Here is a 12,317-nt window from a genome sequence, read left to right on the forward strand (position 1 = left end):
ATAAAAAGCTTGTGTTTGTCCAGCAACTGAAATTTGTTCATCTCCCTTTAACATTAGAATTTTGTCTCCTCAGAAAATATCACTGCTTCTAAGAAAAATGAGTAACGTTAAATTTGGAACAAGAGTTCTTTGGACATTTGAACTCTTCGGTTAGAATTGTTTTACGTTAGATGACAGAACTTTATATGGATGAAAGTTTTAACTTTTCAAAATTCTCTGCAACGTCCTGATTTTGATGCTTGAGCGTTTGATGATTTTATAGAACTGGCTTGAAAGCTCCGAGCATTATAGTACAGTTTTTTTTTTTTTTTTTTTTTTTAGCAGTATTTTAACTGCCTTGTGATGTATTGGACTCTCGGGATATCTTCTCTTGAACACTGTTGCCAATGCCGTTGCTCAACTAAAATCAAAAGACAGTACTAACATTGTTTCCTGACTTTATATGCTCTGTATATTAAATATGAGAGAGAAGAGAATATAAAGCTTATTTTAACTTTGTATTACACATTGTAATGTGAATTTCTTGAAGAGCAATCTTACCAATAAACTCAAACGTACTGATCTTATTCACATTTACAAGCGAGATAGCCTTCTCTTTGATAATCCAATTGTTATTAGCTACATATTTAAAAGTTTCCGTGAGAGGTTTAAAATACCGAAGAAGAGCCCACATGGCTCGCAATTGTGAATAAGTTGAAGTCCTTGGATCTATAAATATGTACATTTCAGTCCTCTTATATCTTTGGCCATGGGCTGTGCTTAGATTTTCTTCACGAAACAGAAAATCTTTATTGAAATAGAAATAAATGAAGTACTTAACTTGTTGGAGTGATGTCTGAAAAATAACTTTTTTTCTATTTTCGGACAAAATTTGCAAACAGATGGACGGATTAGCAATTTCAGTATTAGGGAAACCCCATATTCCCATTTCTTGGCAGATGTTGTCTTGAATCATTGTGAAGCCGGAATTTTAAAATCTCTGGAATTACAGTACACAAAATACTACGTTTTAAAGATGGCACGCTATTTTCCTATAAGGAAGACGCTCAGTTAAAATTCCTTTATAATATTCTAAACTGCACACGAAAGTAACAATGGAAATTGATTTGATTTTGAGTTTTAGCGTCTCTTTCAGCAGCGAGGTTATATGAGACGTGGACTGAGCTTAACGTGGAATCGGAACCATATGAGCTCCGGCGGGAATCGAACCCAGATCTCTCGCCCCAAAGGCGTGTACGCTAACCGCTTAGCCACGAATGAGCTCAACAAAGGAAATTGAAATTAACAATACACTGTATAAATTTTCTGGATCTGACCAGATATAGAAAAGGGAACAAATTCCACTCCAAAATTTACGGAAGGATACAGCATGCACCTAATACCTACATACAAAGTCGGCACATTCAAATAAAACAAAAGCTAACATTTGGAAGAATGTCTTTTGTAGAACCTTAATTCCGTGTTCCAGTGATAACGACAAAAGAACTTAAAATAAGTTCTTTGTTCGACATTGGAAAAGAAAATTGTTGTAGGGTTAACACTTTGGAAAAACGGTTACATCAAGCTGTAGTATCGTTCAGAACGGACATTATTAAAACAAAACAAATTATAATACGAAGAATTGGATACACATTGTTTGATTCGGTTTCAGAGAAAGTCCTAAACGTTTTCAGAAAGTATAATTTTAATATAGCATTAGTATCGCCAAAGAACATGGAGAAAACCTTAGCAGGTTAATCCAGTTAAATTTTCTCCGCTCCAGTCCGCAGATGTCCATGAAATTTTATGTACCAACCAAGATACTTATACAGGCATAACAAAGAGTAACACTCACAAGGCTGAAAGAACGTACTTAAGATACCAAATACAACAATGTCCAAAAAATCAGGCCTTTCAAAATACCGGAAAGATCCAAAGAGCGAAATTGGTCAAGAAATCATCGACACGCATACGAGACTTTTTTTGCATTCGAGCGAGGAAGTCAAAATTAAATTTGGACATAGGCACTCTGGACAGAAGTTGGAATATAAATATCATTGGCATCTTCATCGTCGCTACCAACCACTGAAGAAGAAGAAGTATTTAAAACGTATGTTTTGTGGAACATTTTTTTTCATTTATGAATGTAAAGAGGGGTAAAGTGGATCTGAAAAGGTAGGGGGACGAATGACGTCACGCCGACCCCTCTGCCTATCTTTGCACATTGTAATTTTTTAGGAAGTGGGAGGACACCAGGGATTTTATTTGGAATGGGGTAAGGGCGTCCTCCCGCGTTCCACGTCACTTTTAGCCCTGAATGTAAACATTTAGTTTTCGTACTCCCCTTTTTTACCTAAGTCTTGAAAAGGCTGACAGTTGTTACTGAAAATTCCACGTTTAATATAATCTATAAGAATTTGGTACCTTTGAACTTAATCTAGACAAAGGGAAATTTATCCAAGATGGAGTGACTTTTATAATACTTACTTATTCTACTTAGAAAGGAAGAGGAACAATAATAGTGAACAGTGACTACCTTCATAGTGTTGAATGTAGGTTTATTCGCCATAGTGTTCGTGGACGTGAATTGGTTTGCGAATTTCGAATAACAATTTTTATACTTTCACCTTTGCACGTAATTTTACCTCTTTAACTTTTTTCAGACTTTAGTCGTTGATGATTAGGGGCGTGTCTCTCGAAAGTACTACTGTTTTGTGATTTATAGCGATGAGTATGAACCGTTATCTTTTACTTGCTGCTGTGACTACCTTTCAGTTTATTCGTATTACACAGTTTTCAAAATTAAACCGAGTATTGACACATGTTTATGTAATAATAATAAAGTAAGTTTGGCACTTACACCTTACTGCGTCAAGTATTGAATATTCTTTCTAAACGTTTTCAGTTGTCCCTGCTAGTTTTTACAGCGAAGTTGCGTAACTTACTGGTTTTTCGGCATACATGCAGAGCTGAGTGTAATTTTTAATTAATGCTTTTAAAATCGTCATAATAACGAGACCATAAGGCAAAATGTTTTTTTCTTGATGTTGAAGCGTAGACTGAAGATTGACAGCATTGAAACAGATTCACTAAAGAAAATTGTGGTATAGTACAAAAAAGGAGAAAAAATCAATAGTTATTCAGAATTTGATTTATATTGTGTGCAGCACTGTCAATATAAATTATCGTTGGTTCTTTCTCTCTTATTCTAGTAGAAACACCACTGTATGTCCCTCGTTATTGTGCTGAGTCGTATCATATTCCTGGCTCCCAACTTTTTGGTATGGGCAAAGATGGGGGCATTCGGTCGAAAAAGTGTAAAAAGCCTTTTCGGGCCAGTCATCCTGAATGAGGTTTTCCTGGGTTTTCCTCATTCACGGCAGGCATATGCCGGGATGGTACCTAACATATAGGTCCCAGGACGCTTCCTTCCTTCCCTTTCCTCAGATAGTGTGATCGCTGAGGGACGTCATACACGTGATGAGCTAACATGGCCATAGATGCCGAAAGCCCAGAAATTTACGTCCTAAATCAGTATGGGCAAAATACTATTTTCGAATACATTCATAATTTTACTTCCAAGTTTTTCTTCACCAGAGGAAGAAAACAAAAATTTTGATTTGAATGTTCTATTTCACACATTTTGCGTGGTATCAATCAAAATAAAAAGAAGCTGTTTTAACTTTGGAAATACTATTTGTTTCGCAGAGTTTTTTTTTTTTTTTTTTTAATTGAGTTTATTCTTCATTTGAGGACTCAGGTATATCATTTTAGGTTTACTTTCCAGAATCTGTTTCGGTTTAAAACAAGCAAACAAACAAAAACAAAAAGTCTATTGCAATAATACGTATTCAACGTCAAAAGGTATGAGGTTCCGCAGTTTTGTCGTAACATGAAAATTTAAGACTTGAGGTAGCTAAAATAATAATAATATATAGACCTATTTTCCACTTTTTCATCTCTCCCACTAGCTTTTTTTAATAATAATAATAATAAATCCTCCATGGTTCAAATCTAAACCCTGTTCGTTTCCATCGTCATATTCCTTGTAGTTCCACATGCGTCCCGAGGCTTCCGTTTCTTTTCTGAATCTAATACTGTCGAGCGATAACGCGTCCCATTGGAAGAGCCATCTGTTTCTCGAAAGCCTTTGACTTCCACGGAATTAAGGTCCGATCTCCATTAGAGTCAGTCAAGTTTATCCCAAGCACCGCGTAGAGATGGGAATAGGTATTGGGTAGGAGAAGCTCGTTCTCTGTAACCGGAATCCAAAGAATGTATTCCATGATACTGCCTCATTTGTCCAGTTAATAGTAGTCTTTTGTCAGAAGTTTTGAGTTCACAGAGGTCACAACCAAATTCACCAAAGAAATAAATTTGTCCTACGCACTCTCTTGCTTTTCCGCTGATTGTGTACTATGCAAGAAATATCTTAAGCCAGTGACTAACGAAAATATAGATTATGCCCTCATCAGATACTCTTCATCTCCCGCACATAAGAAATCGAGCGAGCGTAGACTAACCTGGTTCGCATCAGGTGTCAGACTATCCTAACGGTGGTTCTGCTAGGATATTCCTTGAGATCCATCAGGCAAATCCCAGAATGGGCTCTGACCTGCTGTTTCTACTTCTTTTTCATTGTTATTCATTGCTGTTCTTAATGATTTCAGTGTAAATCGGCCTTTCAGACTTTATTTGGAAGGTTGTTCAATAAATAAATTGAACTTTCGAGGTACAGTGGCTCATGGTCGGAGCGTTTTATATATATTTGCACCAAGAAGTGTCTATTGAAAAAGTTGTCAACCATATTAAATGTGTATTTATACGTCTTTCATTGCAGGAGCTGTTCATAGAAGTACAAGCTTTCTGTATCGAGTTCAGTAGAATCCGAGAAGCGGCTGCTTTGTTTCGACTGCTGAAGCAGCTGGAATCAGGAGAACAGGGGACCGCTCAGCTTGGAATAACTAAAGGAAAAGAACAATAAAAAGTGAAGTGGATATATTTAAACAGACAAAGAAAGAAAATGCGCACAATGTATTTTTGGTATAAATGAGTGTAAATGTAAAAAAAAAATATTTAATAATGAAATGAATTATTTGACTTATAATGCTTACAATTTAATAAAGTATTTTCTATTTGAATATGATGATAAGTGGATCGGCTGAAGAAAAACACTGCACAGACAGGCATATTTATTATCATTTGGTAGCTACATCCTCCCAACTACAAACATGCCATGGTTTATGGAATTCCGTTTTTTCATTTTGTGTGAGTGGCTTTGAAATGTAGTTGTGCGCACTGATTGAATTTTTAACAGCAGAAAAAGTGAATGCTTCTAAAATTCGTTCACTTGCTGACCGCGTGTCAGTGGTCAAGCACTCTGATTGCGCCGAGAGCTTTATTCTAATGTACATTTTTCTATCCATCTACTCTCCATACTTCAATCCACAATTCCTTTGCTATAAGTGGCATGTAAACAGGAATTCAGTAATTGCGCTATTTTGTTTGCGACAACATGGCAGGCAGAATTAACTCCTTCTTACAGACTATTTAAACTAAACAAAAGAATAGAATTTTACGAGCCTTGACGTAGGGAGAGTGGCTACAAAATGATAATGTATACTGCTTCCTCTGTCTACTATTTCGTACTCGCGCCACATGAGATTTTTTTTTTTTTTTTTTCTTCATCCGTTCCACGTAGTATGAATGTAACTGCAGTGTTTCGAATACTGGACATTTCGAGGTTTAATAAGTTAGGGAATGCATTTGACACATGTTGTTAAATTAATGAAGTGAATACATATCAAAAACCGTCGTGATTTATTGAGATCCAATACGGTTTCAGTGAACATTATCACCTTCCTCAGTTGACAAAACTTTGTGCTAAAGGTTGTCACATCCTAAATTCGAATGTGAAAAGCCGTTTCATGCTAAAATCAAAATACATTTCTTTTTTCTTTGAAGTCGGCAATATTTCATGTAAAATATTTAGAACTGCTAACTCAGGCTTCCTACTGGTTAGGGAAACTCAGGGAAAAAGACTGGACATCAGGGAAATTTTATAAAATATATTTTTTCTAACATTAATTATACACGATTTTCAGCTTAGCCAACCATTAATGATCACAGTATAGAACGTTGCTCAGATTTTTATGGGTGATAAGTGGAATGTACGTATGAGCAATTGATTATTATTTGTCTCCATAGAACAAATGTTTTCATATACAAATATTCACCGTTATTTATTCTTTATTTATATATCAACGTCATCCGACATCTGTCATAAAAGTCTGAATTTCCTGCCAAAGATCAGGGAGAAGTCGGGGAAATAAATTTCTCCAGATCAGTAGGAACCCTGTAACGGTACCATCTTCCTTTTCTGCTGGTGTGCTGTAAAGGAACTTCTCTTTTCGATGAAAATAGATAATTAGTAAAACCTACAGAAACACTAAAAATAAACTTTAAAACACTGAACTTTAATATGAAAATCCTTGTTTGATTTTATTATGAATTAGTGTATTAGAAAAAAAAATGAAGACTTTCAAATCCTTGTTTCAGTTTCAGTTCACAAGATTATTTGTACATTCAACAGGTTAGTGTCTTTAATGTGTAGCTGAAATGAAGATTTGACATACGAATTTAGGATGTAAGAAGCATTTAACACGAAGTTTCTCCAATTGAGGAGGAAGATGATAGTGTCCACTGAAACCGTTTTGGATCTCAATAAATCACGAGGCTTTTTGGTAAGCATTCATTCCTAGGTTTGAATTATAGACAACAAAACTCAATACTTTCCCCTATCTTATTCAATGACATGGTCTTAAAGAGACGTATTGTTCACTAGTACAAAAATTCAGTATGCGATTGACTGGGCTTAATAGTTCTTGTTTTCATGTCAGATATTAATTGAAAGCCCTGAATGTATATTTAAGTAAAATTTTGTATGAAATACTCTAAAACGAATGTAACGTTAGGTCATGTGAAACATGTTGAAGTAAGGACATATCGATGCACCATAGAAAGAATATTCTTTCGAGTGAATGCGTTGACTAATATAAGTGCACGTAATGAATTACTTACACATAATGTAATTTATATTGGTTAATAAAGAACAAGCATTAAAGTGAAGCAGTATTAATTTTGGTTTAAAGTTTATACGCTGCAAATGAAATCTAATTTTACGTTTCCTTGTTATGCCCTTTAGGTTAAAAGAAACGGATGGTTAATAAAAGAGAATAATTAGGAAATAATTGGTGGGATGATAATGTGGGGGGAAACGGAAGAACCTCGAGAAAGCTCACGGACACGATGTTACCCACCACAAACTCATCGAACCAGTAACCCTTCGGATCAGTGGTAAGTGCTCCAACTAGCACCAAAGTCAAAGGTAACTAAAAAAAAAAAAAGTATCTCTCGTTTGTATATCTTCTTCAACGTACTTTCTGAACTAGCTCAGTGAAACTACTATTCATCATGTCTGTCACAGGGGCTGCGCTGGCTCAGTGGTAGAGCGTTCACCTCTGGTGCATAGGGTTCTTGGTTCAATCCCAGTTCGCGCAAAGTGAGCTTTGTAGTGGACAAACGCCGTGTGCGTGGGTTTTCTCGGGGTTCTCCCATTTCCTACCCACTTTATTCATTCTACCATTTCATTCAGTGCTCATCATCATCTCCTTTAGCCTAGCCGGCACAACCGTGGGACGTAAAACTTAAAGATTTCATTTCATGTCTGTTACAAGTGTTAGAAATTGTCTTGAGATGGACCCTAAGCGGGCTACTAAGCAGGAAAACATTAACCATTATTTATAAGAATTTGCACTTCTTTCTTTCCTTCTGATTCGCAAACTTCCGATTAATAATTAGTCATAGGAGCTTTAAAATTATAAAAGAGTAATCTCGTAATTGGCACTCCATTATGAGTTGAATGTAGAAGCGATATTACCCTGTCACTATATTCTATTAGAATCCTTCACAAACTACGATACTTACCGGTTCTTTTTTTTAATCGTCTCCTTGGTGGGCTCCCTCGTTTCTTCGACTAGCTACCAGGTGTTTTTGTTTTTAACATAAATTCAATGACCAATACAAAACACACATCGATACAAACGCTGGGCAAGAATTGCTGACGTTTTTCCAAATGTATTATTAAATATGAGATATTTAATGACTTGAAACCACAATTAAACTGAAGTGTGAAAAATAAGTGAGGGTCAAGATTGTAGATGTGGTGTGAATATATGACTCGTGAACTCGGGTAAAAGAAGTGAATTATACGTAATGATTGAATCAAACCACACAAGTAAATGATTCGAAATCATATACATTACTATACAATTGTGTGAAGGAACGGAAGGGTATTCTCTCGCTTGCATGCTCACGTTAGTGGTGGATATTAGCCATGTTCATACCTTAACTGCGTATCCACGTCAAAATAAACACCGCGTGAAATGGGCAGTGTATGTCATTAGCATGGGGGAGTATAGAGTTAGTAATCAGCCATACAAACAGCTGTTCGGAGGCTAGCATGGGGCACAGGTGTTGAATATCTGCCTGAAATATGGTATTCTACGGTCAGGCACCGTCCCAATCATGCTCGATAGGAATAAGTCCGGAGATCTAGTAGGCCAGGCTAGACTGTGTATACCACCTAGAGCACACTGGGTTGCCCTGGCGATATGTGAAAGCGCAGTATTCTTCTGGAATGTATGGCCCCGCAAAGTACCCAGATAAGAAGAGAACTTTGATGTGATTATATGATTAGTGTACACGCTTCTGGTGCGGGAGACCGGGTTCGATTTCCGGTGGGAGTTTACCTGGTTCGGATCCCACATTTCCTCTATATCAAGACTAGAAGCGAGCGAACTACGAATGTTATCGGTCTCGTACCAGAATGTCAGGTGTTGCTGCTGTATGTCGAATGCGAACATATTGGATAATGCTGTTCATCTGCGCGTCTACGTGCATACACGGCACCAATGTCCAAAACAGAAACGATCTCATCGTTGAAAACCACCGAACTATCTTTGTGTCCAGATGCTCTCCGTGTGTTGCAAGGGACACTGCTGCAGGAACTTCGTGTACACCGGATGGTCAACTGATACATCACGACCTAAGCAAACTGGAATTTTGCAAAACCGCATGCTCAGTTACTTAATTGCACAATAGACGTTCATCCTGGCATTGAGAACAAAGACTGATCCATACACAGCGGATTCGCATACACAATTTCAGTCATTCATACCACTAGCAGCATGCTTTCTAAAAACGATAGCTAATACGCTGTGACTTTCAAAAATTAATTCATGTCCCTAATAGACACAGGCATTCTCCGGTGCGAATTTCGTACGCATTGGACTATGAACGGGATGATCCTAAAATCACTTCCAGCAGTGTACATTATAATCCATATACGAGCGTTTTGATAAGTTCTCGGAATGACAGTACTAGTTCCAAACCAAGTACTCAGAGACATCTTCCGTTATGGCAACTTTTCATTGTTGTCTAAAGCAATAAGAAACAGCTGAAACTACAGGTATCATGTACCTGATGAGTTACAGCATCTGTTTCGTAGAGTCGCTTATGTTCTTTAAGTGGTGGTGTCGGGTGCAGGAATGCTGAGAAGGGACACAAGTGCGGTTTTCTGCATTACTTTACAGGCTTATCAGAATATAAGAGCAGTACAAGTCTTGAATTCTCTTTCTCCTTTTGTATTGTGGTTTGAAAAAAATGGAAGCCAGGAAGTCTGTCATACAAAATAAATTAGTCAGATAATAGAAAAATTACAGGCTTTCCAATGCTAATGACAAAAATATAGGAGGTTTCGTGAAGCTGTAAAAAAGAAACATTTCAATTATCCAATAGGTAGAAATAATAATAAATAAAAAAAAAAAAATGGAAATTACACCAACTGTTACATGAACGTACATTCTACTCGAAATATAACTAAATGGGTAATTATCTCGTTTCAAAATTTTATTTTAAGAGTTTCTTAGTGTTTTCGTATGTAGCTCACCAGTACTAAGCAACGATCATAAGGAAAGTGTAAAAAGGACCTGCATGAGAAAATCTGTTTGTAAGTATACGTCTCCAAGATATAAATAATTTCTATGGTAATTCCTTCTTTTTTTTTTTTTTTTCTTTCTTCAAATAATATATATAAGTTGTAAAAATCAATACAAAATTAATTTAAGAAATCACAAAACACATGAAACATAGAGTTGGTTTCTTAAGTAGCTAAACACACAATTGCACACACAATTTAGTGCATCTAAGGAAATATATACAACAGTAAAAGTACCAGTTACGCTTTCATTTTCTTTAGACAATGAGCAGGAAAGGACGAAACATAGAAGAGTCTCCATTCAACCACCCTACTGTGGAGACAAAAGGCCCTTCAACCATCCACACCTTATTTCTTTATGTTATTTTCACAAGTGGAAGTAGCAATGCCACAAAAATATAGGAGGTTTCGTTAAAATGTAGGAAATATAGGAGTTTATAGGAAGAGACGCAAATATACAGGAAATATAGGAGCATTGGAAAGCCTAAAATTAAATGTAAAATAACGTTTCCAGTTCAGCAAAGTTGTTTGAAGAGAACGTAAAGTAACGCCTACCAGAGGGCGCCTTACCAGAGTGGAACATAAACGGCTGGTACGATTAGACTGAAAACCACTTATTTCCAACTATTTTACGTTTTTTCGTATCTTTACTCATAATATAGTTGGTCTATGATCCCAGACTTTTGATGCATCCTGTATAAAGACAAGAAAAACATTCTGTGGGATACGGGCTTCGTCATTTTCAGCTGTAGCCAAACGGACATCTGAATTTAAACGTAGACGTGAAAAATAAAGATTCGGAAAAATTGATGACCAAAATTTGGCTCTACACCAAACGGTATTGAACAATGTAAGTACTCTCCAGGAAGGAGGACCTGGTGGTGGCTCAGTAGTTGACCGTTGACTTGTGGTTCGATTCCAGCTGTCGCCAAGTGGGTTCTGTGGTGGACAAACGCGTTTTTTTTTTTTCGAGGCTGTCTCACTTTCTTCATCCCACAACTTTGTTCATTATCATCATTGTCTCCCTTAGCTTCGGTACGTAATCGTCGAACGCTAAACTAAAAAAAAAAGAAGAAGAAGAAGAAATAACCTCGAGGAATTGATTCATCTAAACATTTTAGATAAACGTGTATTGGACGTTTGGTTCAAAGGATTGAGCATGAAGAAACTTCAAGACGAGTGCCTGCACATTTGTTACGGAAAGAGCAGAAGTGATGCAATTACATCTTTAGCGTAACGTCCCACTATTATATTGAGTAGGTTAAAGGTCAGTAAATAAAGCGTATGACAGAATAATTTCTGAGATGATGTGGAACTCGATGTAGTCAGCGACAAAAGTTCTTTTCTTATGATGAAAATAGTTTTGTAAATAATTTCAAAATGAAGAACAATTTGAGTACAGTTTTCAGTAAATTAAAAAGAATGCAATTTTCTGCATGTTCAAGCTATACCAGCGTTAATACCCAAAATAAATTTTACCAAACGGAAAGAACTTTTTTACCTTGACTATACTGTCCTGGAATCGAATCAGAGACTCTTCTCCAAAGGTGGTACCACTGAGCCACTGTCCCCTCTACCAAAAAATAAAGTGAATGTACGCACCTTATTATTTTTACAGGATCTAGTGTTTAAAATAAATAAATAAATAACAATGGAGCATCCTTGTGGATATGTCTATAGTGTACACGCCTTTGGCGAGGAGGATCCGGTTTCAATTCTCGTCGGAAATTCATCACAATATATCAAAAGACATTTCTGACGGAAATTAACTACTTAAATGCAATAAGATTATTTTGAAATAGGACAAAATTATGAGAGAAGATTAAAAAATAAAAGAAGGTAGCAAGTGATACCCAATACATGAAACTAGGAATACCAACCAGCCTTCGCTTGCAGAAAATTATTCAACTAAGTGATCGGTTATCGTTTTCGCTTAGTGATTAGACGATTGCATATTCGAATACTACACTACGAAATTCTCACTAGCTTCAGACCTGGCTGAATTCTTACTAACCCTCATTGTTAAAATTTCTTGTACAGTAAGCGACAAAATTATTTTCGATTGATGAAATTAGATTCGTAAATAACTTCAGAATGGAAGGACAATTTGACTATAGTTTTCAGTAAATTAAAAAGAATATAATTTTCTATACGTTCAAGCCATACCACCGTTATTTCCAAAATAAATTTTACCAAACGGAAACAACTTTTGTCGTTGACTGTACAAAACTGCGCTTTTCAGTCGCATCTGAAACGTTGTCACCAAATACAAACATTAGTT

General features: G+C 36.3%; 1 protein-coding gene across 1 annotated transcript in view; it reads left to right on the plus strand.

Annotated features, from left to right (window-relative positions):
- Not11 (CCR4-NOT transcription complex subunit 11) overlaps positions 1 to 7,107 on the plus strand; it is a 51,823-nt gene extending 44,716 nt beyond the window's left edge. The window contains exon 10 of the mRNA XM_081742283.1: positions 4,820 to 7,107. Within this exon, the coding sequence (XP_081598409.1) occupies positions 4,820 to 4,963 (144 nt within the window). The 3' untranslated portion in view covers positions 4,964 to 7,107. The remainder of the gene's footprint in view (positions 1 to 4,819) is intronic.
- The last annotated feature ends 5,210 nt before the right edge of the window (positions 7,108 to 12,317 follow it).

The sequence above is a fragment of the Thermobia domestica genome, chromosome 16, assembly GCF_964235325.1.
Source record: "Thermobia domestica chromosome 16, izTheDome1.hap1.1, whole genome shotgun sequence".
In the NCBI taxonomy this organism is placed as follows: Eukaryota; Metazoa; Arthropoda; class Insecta; order Zygentoma; family Lepismatidae; genus Thermobia; species Thermobia domestica.